The sequence below is a fragment of the Dama dama genome, chromosome 20 (assembly GCF_033118175.1).
Source record: "Dama dama isolate Ldn47 chromosome 20, ASM3311817v1, whole genome shotgun sequence".
In the NCBI taxonomy this organism is placed as follows: Eukaryota; Metazoa; Chordata; class Mammalia; order Artiodactyla; family Cervidae; genus Dama; species Dama dama.
The window spans coordinates 5488469-5507819 of record NC_083700.1 but is presented as its reverse complement, the minus strand read 5'-3'; the positions used below and the strand labels follow the sequence as shown (position 1 = coordinate 5507819).

At 44.2% G+C, this 19351-nt stretch overlaps 1 protein-coding gene across 1 annotated transcript in view; it reads right to left on the bottom strand.

The window, feature by feature from the left end:
* The window catches only part of LMX1A (LIM homeobox transcription factor 1 alpha), a 165493-nt gene that overhangs the window by 41290 nt on the left and 104852 nt on the right, over window positions 1–19351 (bottom strand). Inside the window, exon 4 of the mRNA XM_061119791.1 lies at window positions 11374–11606. Within this exon, the coding sequence (XP_060975774.1) occupies window positions 11374–11606 (233 nt within the window). The remainder of the gene's footprint in view (window positions 1–11373; window positions 11607–19351) is intronic.

Sequence of the window (19351 nt, the reverse complement as noted above, 5' to 3'; positions counted from 1 at the left end):
TTCCCATCCTTAAGGATTCCTAAGAAGGAATACCTGGACACTCATCTTGAACACCAGCTGGGTCCACTGATCCGACCCAGTGCACACATGTACATGCTGCTCAAAACCCTGCTCACATCCCCAAGAAGAAAAAAGCATGGCTCTGGATCCTGGCGTGCAAACCTGGATTTAGACAACTAAGAGTCCAAATGGTTCTTAAATCCTCAGCCTTCCATATACTTTCACAGCATCAAATATAAAAGTACTCAAAGGAAGCCATAACCTGGTTTACCATCAATCCTTAGTAAACTGGACATTGGGTTTTTCCTAGGTCACCACTCCCAGGGCACATGGAAATACTGGAGGTGATTCTTCCTTTTGCTCAGTAAAGCTTCTTCAGACTCAGCATGAAAATTCTTGGTTGGAAATCTAAAAGTTGGCGGGCTTAGCTGGAATGCCAGTGCAAGAAAACCAGTGTCTTTTCTGCACTTCCTCCCCCATCTTTACTATTGATACTTGATAGTAAAGTGAATATCTGATTATTTAGCTCAGGTCATGAAAGGTCAAAGTCATGGGTTGGCTCTGCATGGCCAGAGATTTCACCCCTAGCATACACCAGTCACACCGCAAAGCCCTGCCCTTGTACCCAAAAAGGAGCCAATAAAAAGGTGGATAGAAGCACAAATTTCATCACTGCTACTGGAAAAACAAATCTAAGTGCATTTCTTCTGAAAAAGGGGTTATAACAGATGGTAGGATATTCCAGGTCAGCCTATAGAAGCCTGTTCACAAGGACTCTGTTTGCATGGCTGATAATTCTCATCTGCACAAAAAGAGCAACTGGTTTTCCCTGCTGTCATCAAATAAGCCATAGGGAACAGAATAGAAATTTATTGAGTAGCTGTAAAAACAAACAAACAAAAAAATAGTATCTTAAGCAAGCTTTTAAAGTACTTCCACAGTCACACACCATGTTTGCTTTGGATCCTTGCAAGCCTCCTACTTCCTTCTAAAAGGTGTGCATGTGCTGTACAGTGATAGGGGTTAATTATTAAAGAAGAACCAGAGGTTAGGACAGAAGGCAAACTTGTGATAGATTTGAGAGTGGAGACTCAGTTAAAATCTCCTTGTTTTTATCGCTTTATCTCCTTGCTTTATCGCTTGCTTTTATCGTGTGTGAAAAGATTCTGCAGTTGGGTCTCTCAGGTAGTGAGTCCGACCGAACACCTGGAGCCCTGCCATAACCAGCAGGGAGAACTGTCTGTGAAACATGAGAACAAAATTTTAATATGTGTGTATGTATTTTTATCAACCAGGCAACACAGCCTAATGCTGAATGAATCTGGCTCTGGAGCTAGTTTGCCTGAGTTTGAATGCTGGCTCTTTTCATTACTAGCTATAGAACTTAAGAAAATTAATAATTTGTCCATGCTTATCTTCCTAATCTATAGAATGGGAATAATCATCACATTCCTCATCAGCTTGATATAACAGTTAGGTCAGTTCATTCATGTAAAATGCGTAAGGCAATGCCATGTGCAGAGTGAGGGTCCGTAATTGATAACATCATCACCAAGCAAAGATCACAATGATCAACTGTCCACTTGACCAACTGTTTTTCTTACAGGGACTGTGCAAAGGAAATGAATGCACACACAACACTATTACAGATGAAATATGATCTGCAGCCATTGTGCTCATTTTAAATTATGGTTTTTAACCAAAAACTGAAATTAAATTACAGTTCAGTGGAAAAGAGATAATGCATCATCATCTCAATTTATGTATTGCCTGTAACTTTTCAAGCACCAAAGATAAACTCTGCCCAACTCACAATTACAGCAAAGGCTGAGTATCAAGTGTCCTGACTCGGTAATTGGTAGAATTAAGTTCTTATTTTGGCTTACCTCTGACTCAAGTATCCTGTGTCCTTATTTCTCCATTTATAACATGAAGACAAAACAAATACACTAGAAGACAAAGGTTCAGAAGAGAAAAGAAGCATGGGGCCTCAGACTGAGGGCAACAAATAATTCTGGTAGTCAGTTTCATGGCTGTGATACCAAGAAGAGACAAAACTTGATTTTGGAAAAAAACCTGAGAGACTCAGGCAATTATATCTGCCTCTTGCATGCTATCCACAGATGCCAGATTAATAAATCAAAAATGTCCATGAAGACCTTTGTGCTAGTCATGATATAAATATGTGTGCTATTCATGTCTCCTTAATAATACCAACAAAAATGAAAACAGATAACAGTTATCACATGTTTACTCTATAAGGCACTGAGCCAAGTCTTTGGGGGCCAGGCGATATTTTCTGTGTCTCTGGTTTTAGTCTTAGCACCTGACACAGTGTGGGTATATGCAGAAGATTAAAACATATTTATTGGCTTGAGATTCAAAGAATTTATAGTTCTGAAACTTGGGAATAGGTTTGAAAGTAATTGTCCCATGAAGCAGTATTTTTCAAATTTCAGGCCATGATCCATAAATAGATTATGAAATTAATAGAGGAGCCTAAGACTAGAGCTAAAAAACAAATGTAATGGGTAAAATCAGCATGTAGGTTAAGCAGTAAGTCAATCTATGGGTTGAATTTTTATTTCACATACCCACATGAATGTATATGATAGGGCATGACTTTTAAAAAGTATTTTTTTACTGAGCCACAGTTAAATTTTTCAAGAAAATGCTCTTGTAGAGGAATCTTGAACACACTGCTTTATAAGAAAATATAAAACAGAATTTAAATGTATTTCTTAACAAGAATAATGTTCATCTGAGTATTTTAACATCTACTCAAGATTTTTTGTTTTTGCTTTTATTTTTAGTGGCTCACCCCCTTGTTTCTTAACGAAAAGGGTGACAAGGCTGATCTCTAGGCTATGTCCTTTGTCCTAGCTCTCAACCCTTGTATATTAACAAGGTTGGCCTCATTGGCCCCCTGTATTAAGGCACTGGCTTTGAGATGTTTTTCTGAATTCTGTTGCTCAGTATTCCCTAATTCCTCTGCCCTTCTTTTTCTGCAACTAAAACACGGCATTTAGGACAGAGCCGGACACAGCATAGGGGTTCATGAGAAATATCTGTTGGATTAAAGTTGGTTAGGTGGCTACCTGAAGGACAGAAATAGATCCTGGCATGTAACAGAGCAATGCTAGGAGGCCCTGAAGGGATGCATGCATTCTCTAATGGGTGACTATCCGGCTCGGTGTCCTTCCCAGACTCATAGATGAGTGGACCGGAAAGCATGGGGGCTAGGCTCAGTATGCCCTTCCCATTCTTGCCTGAGATGCCTACTGAGGCCCAGAAGTGACTGCAAGACCATTTCCTCCTGCTCTTCTGAACTGACTTTCCAGGGTGCAATGCTAGATCTAACATTCAGAGACTGGAGAGCGCCTCTGAGACACGAAGGCCCAAGGAGTGAATTAATCCCTCTCCAGTCCGTCAGCCTAGCCACCCCAAATGACAGGCCTACCCTGAGGTGCCCTCAGGTCAGCTATCCAGAAGCATCTAAAATAGAAGTGCAAAGACAGGAGATGAGACGTTTGTAAAATGATAGGTCTTTGGGGAAATAAGCTTATGAGCTGTGAGCTATCCAGAAGTATGCTAGCCTCTGCACCAGCAGATAATACTGATACTATTTACTGGGTATAAGCAACCCACTCTGACTTATTGCCTGGAGAATCCCATGGACAGGGGAGGCTGGCAGGATCCATGGGGTCGCAAAGAGTCAGTCATGACTGAAGCGACTTAGCACGCACCAAATTTCAAACCCTTGATATGCGTTACCTCTCTGACTTCTTACAGCAACTCACAAAAGTATTATAATCCACTTTTACTGATTAAGAAATAGAGTCCTATAGAGGAGAAGTACAAGCAAACCTCATTTTATTGTGTATCACTTTATTGCACTTTGCAGATATTGCTTTTTTTTTTTTTTAACAAATGGAAGGCTTGCGGCAGCCCCACATTGAACAAGTCTGTTGGTGCCGTATTTGTCTCAGCATGTGCCCACTTCATGTCTCTGTCACTGTTTGGTAACTCTCACAGTGTTTCAAAATTTTGCATTATTATTTGCTGTGGTGATTTGTGATCAGTGATCTTTGATGTTACTATTGTAACTGGGCATTTTTTAAGCAGTAATGTATTTTTTAATTAAGGCATATACATCGTGTTTTTAGATATAATGCCACTATACACTTAATAGACTACAATACAGTGTAAACATAACTTTTATATGCACTGAGAAACGTAAAAATTCTTGTGACGCACTTTATTGAGACAGTCTCTTTATTAAGGTGGTCTGGAACCAAACCTGCTATAATTTTGTAAATCTCCAAGCTGTAATTTTTGCCAAGCCTATAATTTTTCCCAAGGTCACCATGCTTGTGAGTATAGGCACAACTCAAATTCAGACCTGTCTAACTTTGTACTACAACGTGGAGCATGAGTCTAACTCATACATCCCGCTGACTTTTCCTTGCATTTCAAAATTCATGACCATGAACTGACAAGATAATCCCACAGGACAGTGGGGCATTTTCCAGAATTCATGAGGTAACCACTGACTCTCTATTCTAATTTATTGAAGAACAAGAAGACTTCCAAGATAGGCTGGAATATTTCTGTAATGAATTAAAAAAAAAATCAATTCCAAGGTTGTAGGAGGAAATGAAAACCAGCATCTAAATGGTGGTGGGAATGAACCTGAGTCAGAAGAGGAGAGATGTATTCCACAATGAGAACAGTAAGAGTCATCTGAATCATGCCAAGCAGCAATATCCCACATCCTAAGAAAAATTAAGAAGGAAGAAGGATTCACAAACTCTGGTATGGGTGAGGAACATCCACTCCTGCTCCAGTAAGAAGAAAGTCACACCAGAGGCTGGTGTTTCTCTGATAAGGATCACAGAGGTTAACGCGGACAGGACAAAGGTAACTTATTCATATGATCGATAAACATTTATTGGGTATCTACCGCATGCCAGGCACTGCATTCGGACCAGGTGAATGCAGACCATAAGGAGAGAGGCAGCAGATGCCTTTCAGTGTGGTCCAGACCAGTGGATCAACAGAGGCTGTTGATGGAATTGCTGTAGTCATCTACAACATAATGCTTCCTTTGAAGAAAGGTTTCTCATGATGGGACTTCATGACCCAGGCTGCTTCTGGGAAAATGCCTCTATAGAAGCAGAGCATCAAAAAGAATCCTGCCTTAGGCTGCTGACAGTTTTAACTTTAAGAAGGAATGCAGGGCCAGCTATTCTTGGATTTTGGTCTGACCAAAGAAGAGCTGGTAAACCAAGAGGGTGTAATGGTTTGAATCCTGGAAGGAAACCTTAGACAAGGAAGAAATCCTCAGCACAATCTAAAATGCAGTCTCTTCTTCAGTTCAGAAAATTTTTAAATGGTAAGCAAACAGACCCCAAAACAACTAAGCAAAAATACAGCTTGGTCCCATGGTAAGAAATGCTAAAAGGAAATAAAACATAACAGATACAGCTGGAGGGAGGGGCAAAAATGAAATTCTGACTAGGCATTTCTGGTGATCTCAAATATGAAGGAAAAAGGCAATTTAACACAAATATAACATAAAACTAAATGCAATGTGGTATCCTGGATTGGATCCTGGAATGAATACAGACATTAGTAGGAAATATCTTGAAACTGAATAAGCTAGAGTTAATAGTTCTGAACCAATGTTAATTTCTTGGTTTACATGGTACATTTATCAAAATGTACATTTAAATGTAAAATGTTGACATTAGGTGAAACTGGGTGAAGAATGTATGGGAATATCTGTCCCACTTTGCAATTGCTCTATAAATCTAAAATTTAATCTCAAAGTTTTGAAAGTTTTAAAAAACCACTATATAAGACATTCTTAGATGAACTCGGATGTTGAAAGAAATGTGACGATAAGCGGGCTAGATAATTAGGAAATGCAACATGGACAAGCCAGGAACCATGATTGCATACAGTGAGCCCCCAAGTCCCCACCTTCTTTCCTGGGTCAAGAAAGCTAATGACATCAATAGAATATGATGTCCCTGACAAGCAGTGATAATAACACGGTGCTAGTTCAGACTACATGTGGAAGATTTTATCCCCTTCTGGGTGGTACATTCTAAAGAGAATACAATATCTTTATAGATAGAGTGAAGAGTCTTTTCTAAGGGATAGTGAAAGAATAAGGAAAAAAAGAAAAGATTTACGGAGCCTAAGGGACTCTGTCTCTAACTCGAAGGGCTGTCACATGTCAGGGAGACTACTGTATCTTTTGAGTTCCTGAAAGAGGAACTAACGCCAAAGCTAATGTTACACATGGAAATAGATACTTGGGTTCAATGGAACAATTTGACAATCCACACTCAGAATGTGAGGTCAAGAACTCCCTGTGGTTGGACAAGCTCAAACAGAGGTTGAATGAGAGCTCCTGCTGGGAGTCTGAAGTGGATGAAGTCCAGGATATTATAGTTCTAGTTCCAGTAACTGTTCTAGTTCTAGCAATTTAGTTCCAGTAATGCAGCTTATAGCCTTTTTGGTGCCTATTGACTTTATGATCAACTAAAACCCCATGTGAAATTCCATGAAAAGAGGCCCTGTGGCAGCAGCAGCATATACATACTGTTGAATTTTGGAACGCAGTGGTTAGATCTCATTTTGCTGACTCTCTACTGTTCTGGTAGCTTGTCAAAATCCTTTTGAACATGGCAAATACCAGCTGCCACACCAGTGTTCCCTGTCAGGTTTGTGTCATCTGCTAATTGAATAAACCTGCCTTCAGAGTCTTCAAGTTATTGATATAAATGTTAAAGAGGACAGTCATTCAATCATCACTCAATAAATATTTATCAAGCACCTACAATATGTAAAGTGCTCAGGACAGAAATGAGAGGAGAAACCGTATTTGTACTGGGACAGATCCTGAAACTGTTTGTTTTCTCTAAACCCCCAAGATGAAGTGGACTTCTTTCCTTGAAGATTTAATTTAACTCTTTAGGTATTTATTGATCACTTTTTTCTTGGCATCATGCTAAGCCTTCTTAAAGGAACAAAAGAATTAAAATTTGCAACCCTATTCTTGAGAAGTTGGTCCTTTCATTAGTAATTCTGGCTTTGGTGCACAAAACATTTTATGCCGCAAGATAGGCAACATTTATACAATTGACAAAGTGAGTGGTAGACAAGATATTTGACTCTGATTAAAACCTTAATGTCATTTTATTTAAAGCTGCAAAAAACAATGATAGATTATTAGAGCCGAAGCGGGCCACAGGGCATCATCTTCCCCACCCACCTAGCCAATATAACTTTCGACAACTGCGGTCTGTCTCTTGAGCAGTTCCACTGTTGTTGTTGTTGATCAGTTGCTAAGTCCTATCCAACTCTTTTGCCACCCCATGGCAGGCAAGAATACTGGAGTAGGTTGCCATTTCCTTCTCCAGAGGATCTTCCTGAGCTAAGGATCGAACCCACAGCCCCTGTTTGGAGGCGATTATTGCTGAGCCACCGGGGGAGTAGTTATACTGTGTTCAGTTCAGTTCAGTTCAGTTGCTCCGTCATATATGACTCTCTGCGACCCCATGAACTGCAGCACTCCAGGCCTCCCTATCCATCACCAACTGCCGGAATCTACCCAAACCCATGTCCTTTGAGTTGGTGATGCCATGCAACCATCTATACTGTGTGAGACCTAATAATTAGAATGACATCATAACATTTCCTATGTCAAGTCAAAATTGCTTCCCTTTGTCTCTTCATGTATAGTATAAACACTCAATGGTTTTTGTTAAAGAATTGAATGGATTCTAATTTTCTTCTCTGAAGCTAGGTAAAAAAAACAGATCTGGTCCAACCATTTGAAGTTAATAATTATGTCTCCATTTACTCTCTACTTTTCTAGCCTAAATATCTACTATTCCTTAATTTGACATGGGTTGAGGACTATTCTTGTCATTTACAGCCTGACACCATGCCTGGCATAAAGCAAACACCCAAGAGACATCTACTGAACAAGTGCATGAATAAGTGAACTGGAAAGCCCCAGTTTGTCAATATCAGCCTCAAAAACAAATGCCTAGAGCCAGGAAACCTATTGCTAAAAATGTGGCCAGAGAAGTGGACTTGTTGACCTATTGCAGTTTGCCTGCTCTGAACATTAGACTATTTTTTTAATTGACGTATAGTTGCCTTACAGTGTTGTATCAATTTATGCTGCACTTACAGCAGAATGATTCAATTATGCACACATATGTGGCAATGTAGTTGCTAGGTTGTGTCCAACTCTTGTGACCCCATGGACTGTAGCCCGCCAGACCTCTCTGTCCATAGGATTTTCTAGGCAAGAATGCTGGAGTGGGTTGCCATTTCCTTCTCCAGCGGATCTTCCCGACCCAGGGATTGAACCAGGGTCTCCTGCACTGCAGGCAGATTCTTTACTGACTGAGCCACCAGGGAAGCCCTATATATACACACATACGTATATATGTATATATAGTGAAAATTGCTCAATCGTGTCTGACTCTGCAACCCCCTGGACTAGACAGTCCATGGAATTCTCCAGGCCAGAATATTGGAGTGGGTAACCTTTCCCTTCTCCAGGGGGTCTTCCCAACCCAGGGATCAAACCCAGGTCTCCGGGATTGCAGGCAGATTCTTTACCAGCTGAGCCACAAGGGAAGCCAAGAATACTGGAAAGGATAGCCTATCCCTTCTCCAGCGGATCTTCCTGACTCAGGAATCAAATCGGGGTCTCCTGCATTGCAGGCAGATTCTTTACCAACTGAGCTATCAGGGAAGCACACACACACACAGACACAGCCACACACACACGCATATATATATATATATATATATATATATATATATATATATATATACACACACACACACACACACATATATATATACATTCTTTTAAAAATTATTTTTCATTATGATTTATCACAGGATATTGAATACAGTTCCCTGTGCTATACAGTAGGATCTTGTTATTTATCCATTCTATATATAATAGCATCTTTTGTTAACACCAAACTTCCAATCCATCCCTCCTCCTTCCAACCTCCCCCTGGGAAACCACAAGTCTTGAACACTGCACTTTTAATGGTCCTTAGATCCAGCTTCTTTTTGTCTTTGTGTGTGGGGAGGAGGCAGTACACTGACGCACTGTTTGTACCCAATTAAAATCTATAATTGGAAAATAGTCCTCAAGAGTCACACAATTGGGTACCAAGAAAGGCTAGACCGCAGCATTTATTTCCATGTGAGAAAGAATGGTATGTCCTTCTGGGTCTGCATGTCTTTCTAAGGTCACGCTGGTATTCTGATCCCCATAGCACTTAAGCCCCTTGCGAATTTGAAGGTTTTGCAATATAGCACAGCGGAGGCCCAGTGGTTGGGTACAGGATGGCACCGAAGGAAAAGACAGGATGAGCTGATCTACTAAGCAGCTGTTTAGAATGGACCCAGCTACGCCAGAATGAGATGTTCAATAGGAGGAACTTCCCCCAAATTAAAACATACAGGAAAACTTAAGTCCAATGACTCCAACAGAAGCTGGGGTTGTCCTGGTATCAGCTTACCTGAGGCTGCAGTCAGAGTCGGGCAAGAAGAACCAACCCTCAGGAGGGAAAGGAAACAGAACACAACTGTGATGAAGATGCCAGCCCCAGCATGCCTGGCACGTACTAAACACCAGACTGCTAACATACATTTATACTTTATTCCCCAACATCAGGCACATGATCAGCATTAACACCATGATCACCGTGACACCATGATCACCACCTTACAGCTATAAAGATTAGGGCTTGGAGACGTTCCAAAACTTGCCCAAAGTCTCACAGATCTAAGTGGCATACCCAAGGTGAGGTCCCCAACTGACCGCCTCTAAAGCTCTTGGACTCAAGCATCACCCCACAGGGCTTCTGTCCCATGTGTTTATTTACCCTTTAAAACAGATTTTATCAAGCACCCTCAGCATTTAAACCCTGCGGACACAGTGGTAAAAAAAAAAAAAAAAAAAGATATACATGATTCCTGATGGCGCTTAGCAGTCTGGCAAGAACAACAATCAAACAAGCAACCCCAATCAAGTGGGATCCATGTCACGGCAGGAGAGGGTAAGGGTAAACCCCCCAGGCACAAGGGAATAAGAGTCTTCCTCCGTGAAGTCAGTCTTAGAAAGAAGCTTAAGGATACGCTGGCAAGACAAAAGAGTGAGTAAGAGAGACAGAGAGGGAATAAACTCTTAAGATGTGGAAGTCAGTGGGAGACATAGATATGAGTTGAATGTAGAGGGAGGGGTCAGAGGCTCCCATGAGACTGAGGAGATGAGCAGTGAGATTCCAGAGGCCCTGTAAGCCAGGGTAAGTGGTATGGAACTTGACTAGAATTGGCAATGGCAAAAACTACTAAGTTCACAGGGACATGACCTCATTCGATTATAAGATTCTTCCACAAAAAGGGAGGCCAGGTTAACACAAATGTTGCCCCGTGGGACTGACACCCTGGGAAGGCATTCCATGCTTCACTTGGGCAGTTGAAATTTCTCTGGCCTTGTGAAACCCAATCCAAAAAGTTTCTGAACCTCTCCAGGGAGGGTGTGTCTCAGGTGAGTGAAGCAAATATATTCTAGATCCTTTCTTTATGTGACCCACCAAGCCTTAGTTAAGAGTCCAGCTTCCCCACTTGACAGGTGAGGAAACAAAGGCTACCGCAGCTCAGCATGACTGTGGCCGATGGGATTACTGGTTCCAATTCACCATTCTCCTTAAACGTTTTATGTATCTCTACCCTGTCAGGGCCTTGAGGTGCATGCAGTGTATTTCCCCTCCCCAGACTTCAGGTTTCATCTAATTTGATTTGACCAGCATAGTACTTGCAGCCATTATATGAGTAGAGGTTTTAAACATGACTGAATGGTTAAGCATGTCTTCCTGCACTTTTACCACTTCCAGGAGATCATGCCTCATAGCTGCTGCTTCTCAAGCCTGAATCCAGTCACACAGAGCAGACTTGAACCTGGTCTATAGCCTAGAGCCAAGGTCAGCTGAGATCAGCAGATCCTAGGAGACTTGAAGATTTTCAGTGTGAAGCAGAGTCACTTCTGTTTACCCAGAGACTCGCAAATGTGTGAATAAATGTTTCTGGTTGTATGCCAAGGAATTTGGGGGTCCTTTGTTACACAGTATCATCACAGCAATACCTGACTGATAAGAACTTACTCTGAACCTATAAAGAAACTTGCTGGAATGCACAGCCCTGCCCTGTCATGGAACCAGGGTGCCTTGGTGGTGGCCTTCTAAGGGAGAAAGCAATCCAGACTGCCACTACAACCCACTCTCCTACCCCCTGGCTTCCCGCCCAGCACACATCACTCACCTGAGTCCGACGCTGCTGGGCTCACCAGGCTGAGCAGGTCCCGCTCCTTCTCATAGTCCCCTTTGCAGAGCAGCTGCCCCTCCTTCAGGACAAACTCATCGCCCTTCTGGAGCTGCCGTTCGCAGACACAGCAGCAGAAGCAGCTCAGGTGGTACACACTCTTCTGGGCCCGCATAACAAACTCGTTGGGTGCGATGGCCTCAAAGCAGCCCCCACATTTGACAGCAAACAGCCTAGCAGCAGGGAAAAAGCGAAGCAAGGTCTGTGAGAAAGACGGCTGAGGCCCAAGTCTTCCCTCCAGTCAGTCGCAAAAGGAACTTCAGGAACTGGGATAAGGAGACTTGGAATGGAATAGGCTTTAAATCTAGGTGATTTTATTCCCTGAGGAGGTTGAACCAAAGAATTCAGTTGAGTTACTCTGTCTCAAAGGCTTAAGAAAAAGAAGGATGAGCAGGCCTTGGAGGAAATGTGAGTTGAAGCCCAGTGTAGTTGGTGTGGTCCACGGCAAAGTGTTCCCAAAGGATGCTCTACAGACTGGTGCCAGGCAGGCCGCCCAGGGTCCCCAAGGGCTGACTATTCAAAACAAAATACCAATAACAAAAAGGTCCACGCCCACTCCAATCGCATGCAAATGGATGGGCCCCAGAATGTGAATTTTTAAAAAGCTTCCCAGGGCATTCTGAGATGTCACCTAGTTTTTGAGAGAGAAACTGCATCCCAGCTTCCGAGCCTGATAATCAGTGGATTCAGCCCAGCTTTCAGGACTTTTATCTCATTTCACTTACTTTCAACCAACCATGAAGAGGGTGTCCATCTATGCCAGGAGGAGGCAGTAGGTACTAGTGATATAAAGGTTAATGAAATAATTCCCTTCCAGAAATGAGCTCAGGCTAATAAGAGAGACAGACATGTCCAAATAACCAGAGGGTCCCAGGACACAGAAGAGGAGATGACTAACTGTCAGGGAGTCAGCAGGAGAATCTGCATTTTATGACACATTCAATAAATCTTGATCAAGAGCATTATTCTATAGTGAGGCTCTCCGCCGTGATGGCCTAAGTGTGGCCAGTCCCATCCCACAAGTCCTTTTACACACTCACTCACTCATTTAGTCTTCTTTCCATTCATTCTTTCATTAATTCAGAAGCATCCACCACACACTACACCAGACACTCTGTGTCCTAACGGAGGGGTGGGGGAAGGAAGCCCCCCCCCCCCCAGCAGCATCCACGTGCTAAGAGTCTCCTGGAGTGTCTGTTGCAGGCCCAAATAATACAAAACAAAGTCCTCATCCTCAGTCTCCATCCTCTGTGACAGAGCTCCCATAACAGTGAGAGAAACAGCAAACAAAGAAACAAACAGATAACGTCTACCCAGAGGGATTTACCTTCAGGGAACAGAATATAAGAGTGATATGTACCACAGCTTCCTTATCCATTCATCTGCTGATGGGCATCTAGGTTGCACATATATATATCATGGAATATTACTCAGCCGTTAAAAAGAATTCATTTGAATCAGTTCAATGAGATGGATGAAACTGGAGCCCATTATACAGAGTGAAGTAAGCCAGAAAGATAAAGAACATTACAGCATACTAACACATATATATGGAATTTAGAAAGATGGTAACAATAACCCTATATGCAAAACAGAAAAAGAGACACAGAAATACAGAACAGACTTTTGAACTCTGTGGGAGAAGGTGAGGGTGGGATGTTTTGAAAGAACAGCATGTATATTATCTATGGTGAAACAGATCACCAGCCCAGGTGGGATGCATGAGACAAGTGCTCGGGCCTGGTGCACTGGGAAGACCCAGAGGAATCGGGTGGAGAGGGAGGTGGGAGGGGGGATCGGGATGGGGAATAAGTGTAACTCTATGGCTGATTCATATCAATGTATGACAAAACCCACTGAAATGTTGTGAAGTAATTAGCCTCCAACTAATAAAAAAAACCAAAAACAAAAAGATACATGCACCCCCCCCCCCAAAAAAAAAAAAAACAAGAAAAAGAATGATATGAAGCCATGCTTCATGAACACACAATAGGGGGCATAAAGCCCTAGCCTGTTTATAACAGTTAATCACTTCTCAGCCCTGAAGCTACACTAGTAAAGGGCTACATCCGTACATGTGCACAGTGTGTTTATATTGGCAACTTCCTGGACAAAGGGAAGAGTTTTGAGGGTAGAGTGGAGAAGTGGGTAACAAGGAATTACCAAGAAAGGAACTGGCACAAGAGAGAGGAAGGCCGGAGTCTCTAGGTGAAGGAAGCTGAGGCCTGGAGAAGGGACTGAAGCCGCCTCCTGTGAGTCTGCTAGGGAAAAGCCTCTGGACAGAGGCCAGCCTGCAGGGGACTCAGCACCGCTCGGGATGAGAAGCACATATGCAGCCTCACTGTTAACCTAGACCTCGGGCCCTGACACCAGCCTGCCCCTCGCCTTGGCCACCGGACGCTCATGAGAAACACCCATCCTGATATGCCTGCCTTCTGCCTCTCAATTTCAGAAAGAAGGCTGAGGCTGGGGGGACAGTTCGGGGGCTGCTGTGGCTCCTTCACCACCAAGCAGGTATGTGACAGCCCCCTAAACAGAGCTCCAGGTCCCCGCTGCTCTGCCCATGCCCTCTCCCTTCCCCCACCTGCCCTGGGTGGTTCTGCTCTCCAAGTCTGAACTTCAGGGCACACACGAGGCCCTGGAACGATGGCCTGTAACCCCCCACCCCAATGCTGGATGTCGTGTATCAGACAGAAAATCCACCTAGTTCATCCCTGGCCCCGAGTCCCCAGACACTGTTTGCCAACCTAAGCAAACGAATCAGGGCTTTAACAGGAGCTGGTCAAATGCGCTTTGTCCCCAAGCTCTCCTTCTCATCCCCTTCCCCGGGAAGGAGCTGTCAAACAGAATCAAGGCAAATGCTCCAGGGGTCAACAAGCTCTTGAGAATCCAGTCGCAGGTGGTGGCATCTGTGCTTGTCTAACTTCTACCCTGTTAATCTCCTCCTCTTCCTCCTCCCTTTCTTAATTTCAACCCCCACTCCAAAAACTTCCCCCAAGCTGGAAGAGGGAGGGTCGTGGGGAGCTCAGCAAAGAGATCCCACCATATTGACTCAGGAACGGCTGAAGGAAGCGGCGGGCGTTGCCTGGGCTCAGATCCTGTAATGGTCGCGATGGGCAGGGGTGGGGGGTACAGAGGCCTGGCAGAGGGGGGCAGACCTGTTTCTCTCCGTTCTCTTCCCCAGCTCCCCCACTCTGGGTGAAGACCAGGCTGACCTCACCTAACTGCTTCTCACTACCCCGAGGGTACCCCAAGGGGAAGAGGCGCACACAGTCCGCAGAGGCGCTACTGTGGGCCCAGCTGCTGACCGCACACTTCCGCAGGTTGTTGTCTCTAGGGCTCAGACACGCAGAGAAAAGGATTTGTCCAAAAGTCCAGGGCATAATTAAAACACAGCCTCTCTCTTCCCAATGCCCTGGATGGCGGCCCCCACGGTGACTTCACCCTCTGAATGCTAATGAGACTTCTCTCTGGGTTCAGAGCCTGGCAGCCTGGCTGTGCCCTGGAAAGCTAAGCCTGATTTCCAGAAAAGTCCAGCTCTGCTGGGCATATATAACAACTGTCAACTTTGCCCACCACTAGACATTCACCCACTCCTGAAGGCTCCGTAAATGATTCTTTATGTTACATCTCATTCCCTCACTTGTAAGATGGAAATAACAGGATCTAGCTGGTGGAGACACGTCCAGGGCCCAAGTCCTCTGTTAAGATCTCTCCTTCCTCTACTGAACGTCCTTTGCCCTCCGTGGTACAGACCTGGGGCTGGAGCCCTGAACAAGGTTGCCATGTCCTCAGGGAGCTCACCTTCCCCAACAGGCTGGCACCGATAACCACAGGAGGCTGTGTCTGGGGCATGTAGGAGGGGCCCAGCCAGAAGGGCCCCAAACAGCCCTACCCGACTGGCTCGGGCTGGAGGTCACCACATCTTCCTTCCCACCCTCTCCATTTAGCTCTCTTCTTTGTCCCTCTGGCCCTTTCCTGCTCCACCACAGGCAGGGAAGCCAAGGCTGACTGAAGTTCCATCCCAGGCCTTGCCTCCACCTCCCTCCCTGAAGAGCACCGTGCTAAGATGCATAACTCGCAGTTCTGGGAGGGAGCTGGAGTCGAGGCTGTTGGCTCGGCCACTTCCAGGCAGTCCATGTGGGTCGGGGCCCATCATGGAACCTCTGGCAGCCTCGGTTTGCTCCGATGAGGACGCCTGCACTCCTGGATTACTGGGGATGAAATGGCAGCAGGTCTGAGGACCTGGAGACCCATTAGGAAGGGCACAATTCTTAGTTCTTATGACAGGCCTTGCCTCTGTCTTTGACTTCTTTTTCCCCCCCAAAGGCAGCTGTCTGTGCTCAAGAGTTTCCAAGCTGTGTCCTGAGAGATGGCTTCTTCCTTGACAGCAGGAGTCCTTTTGCTGACTCCTCCTGGCTCTGACATTAGCACGAGCTCCTCTTCAAAGCGTGCAGCACTGACCCAAAAGAAGAACGGGGGAGGCGTGGCTGGCACCGCTGACAGGCAGAGCACACACCTTAGACAAGGCATGTCCTCCCACCACACGCACCGAGATAATGCGACGGGGATGAGGTATCTAGTATTAGGTGCCATGGAGGGCAGCAAAGAAGAAAATAAAAGGTGACCTGATACAGGCAAAGGACCCAGGACTTGATGTAGGAAGACCTAGGCTCAAGGTTTCTTTTATTAAGAGGCCTCAGAAAAGCCCCTGTCTTTCCCTGGGCCTGTTCTCTTATCTTTAATGAAAAAGTACTGCCCTATATCAGTCGTTTGGAGAAGGCAATGGCACCCCACTCCAGTACTCTTGCCTGGAAAATCCCATGGACAGAGGAGCCTGGTGGGCTGCAGTCCATGGGGTCCCGAAGAGTCGGACATGACTGAGCGATTTCACTTTCACTTTTCACTTTTATGCATTGGAGAAGGAAATGGCAACCCACTCCAGTGTTCTTGCCTGGAGAATCCCAGGGATGGGGTTGCACAGAGTCGGACACGACTGAACTGACTTAGCAGTAGCATATGAGTCATTACATCAAGTTCTTAGAGGTTGTGGAAGGGGTCAGTCTCTATTCTGCTTGTCTCCTTTTAACCAGAGAAGCCAACTCTGCCTACACCTAAGTCCAGGTCTCCAGCATGACAGGGCCTTACTATGGTAATTCTCCAAACAAGGTATTTTCCAGAAACATATCATTCAGAGACATACATACACACATATGTGTGTGAGTGTGCAAATATATATATTTGTATATCTGTGAATGTTATGGTTCATTCACAAATATACATACATCTGTGTATATGTATATACAAATATACACACACAAAACAGGTAAGGCAAGAAGAGGACATGTGTGAATGAACACACAAACACACAAAACATACATATGCACACACCAGCTAAAACCAACAACTCATTCACGTATCTCTCTCTTTCTTCCTATCTGCACAGTATAAATATGTAAGTACTTCCAGAAAGGATTTACATTAATATAATGTAAGTTAATATACTATAATGTAAATTATATACATACATATATTATACAAATTTTCAAATATATCTATTTCTAGAAAAGATTTCATTTGAAGATAGCAAAATGCTCCTAGGGTACATTTGAAACCAATTAGGCTGGATAATTTCTTAACTCACCCCCATTTTTATGATTCATGCGTTTATATAGTGTTGGAGGTCCTACTCTGCAGGTAAGGAGAATGTTTCCAAGGCAGAGATGAAGGCTTGCCACCTGAGAAACTCCTAGAGACACGGCTAAGGCGATGGAGACGAGGTCAGACCTCCAGGAAGCAAGAGCACGCCTTGCCGAGCAGGAGTTATGGCAGAGAGACGACGCTGCACCCGGATCCTGTGTGCACACCTGGGCTTTGGTGCCGGGTATGTGAGCTCAAGACCATCACTCCACTTGATAAATATTGGGGTCCTCATCATTAGAATATCTTTATCCCCAAATTATTTTATTACAAAGAAAAAGAAGCTTATAGAAGATAGAAGAAGAGGAAACTGGTCTTCGCTGAATACTTACTTGCTGCCAGGAACTGCATTATTTCTTATATTCATTCCCTCATTAAATAAATTTGTGTAGTAATAGCAAATAGAGCTATTTTATAAACTCAGAGAGAATCTCACCAGCTCAACTTGGCTCATGAAACCTCTCTTCCATGAGAATGAGAGGCTCTGGGATGGCTGATGCTTCAGTTCTTCCTCATATATCCTCTCTAACACTCCTTTCACAGGAGAGAGAAACAAACAGATCAAGCAGCTAATGTGGTGGTCTGAGCTCCCGACAGGTCCCCTGGACACACCCCTGGCTTCGCAGGAGGTTCTGAGACTCTGCTGCCCACATGCAAGTGAAAAGCAGGAATCAGGAACCAAGTTGATCCCTTCAAATTACTTGGTTCTTGGGCCCCAGAGTACATGAAAGGATCTGTGAAAGAGGTCTGCCCTGTATGGAGTTGTGTTAAGAACAAACAGTATCCAAGAGATGTTCTTAGACCTAACACCACTATGCCCAAGAGTCTACTCTGATTCCAAGATGACTGGGAAACAAGATGATTCTCGCAGGAACCCCAGTCACTGGGGCATTTGGTGGGTCACTGTTTCTAAGATATAGGCAGCAATGCAGGTCAGTGAGGCTGGACCCAGGAAGACCCAAGAAACGCCAACCAGAGAGACCGAGTTACAGAAGCAGTGAGACAGGGAGGCAGTGCGGTATAGTCAGATAAACTGAGACCAAGTCCCCGCTCCGCCACTGATTAGAGTTACAGAAGCAGTGAGACAGGGAGGCAGTGTGGTATAGTCAGATAAACTGAGACCAAGTCCCTGCTCCGCCACTTACCAGCTAGCTATGTGATCTCGATCAGACCATGGTGGCATTAGTGTACTCACCTATAAAATGGAGATAATCAAGGGACCTCTGTCAGAGAGGCACAGTAAGATATAATTGAACTAACACATCAGAACTGCTTAGCACAGTGCCTGGCACATGGTAAATCTTCAATAAAATGGTAACTATGATGAGGAGGAAGAGGATGGAGAAAAAGAGCTGAATATGAAATATGACAGGGAAATTAGCAGGAAAAATGATGAGCCATAATGTCAGAGACTGGGAGAATCAAGATGAGACAAAGGAGTATGCAGAGAAAAGGTCTGGAGCAAATAACTTAGGAACGTGGCCGTGGATAATGCAAGAGTGTCAGCAGCCAGGTTTTCAGTGGTACTGGTTGTGGACGTGGGGGCCAGTCTTGATAACATCATGGAACCAGGGTCTGAGTTCCCACCTGCTCTAATGGCCTCAGGCTAGGGTTTGCATGCCACCTGTCCACACAGCATCTGTCTGGATTCACCCAACTAACAGTGCTGGCATGGCTGGATGAAATGTCCTCTTGCTCTGCGTATCAACGTAAAATATCAAACAAAGAGGTTAACTCAGGCTTAGTTTTCTTTTTGGTATCAACACTTTTTCACCCGTGAATGCCCACGGCTCCCTCCAATCTCTCCCACCTCCTGCCACATTATCCTCTAGAAATCAGACACTAGATGCCGTGTTATTCCCACGTTTAGTCTCCAGGTTGACGATACAACTTCCCATATACCGGAATATTAAAACACATGGCAGCCTCATGCAAACCCAGATTTATCCCAGGATAAAGGCTTTGAGACCCATGAAGGCTGAGGAGGACTATAAGGGGAGCCCCGATTATGACATGTTAGAAGGTTCCAGAAGCAAGCATATGTTTGGAAAGACGGAGATCTTCATTAACCTTGACCCACAGTACTTTAGACCTCAAAGGGAGACTCTCAAAGCATCCACACCATAGATAATTAAGTAGAAGGATGGAAAACAAATAAGTACATGAAAAACCCTTAAGGCCAACTGACTGCATGCTGTTCTTTCTCGCTAAAATGAGA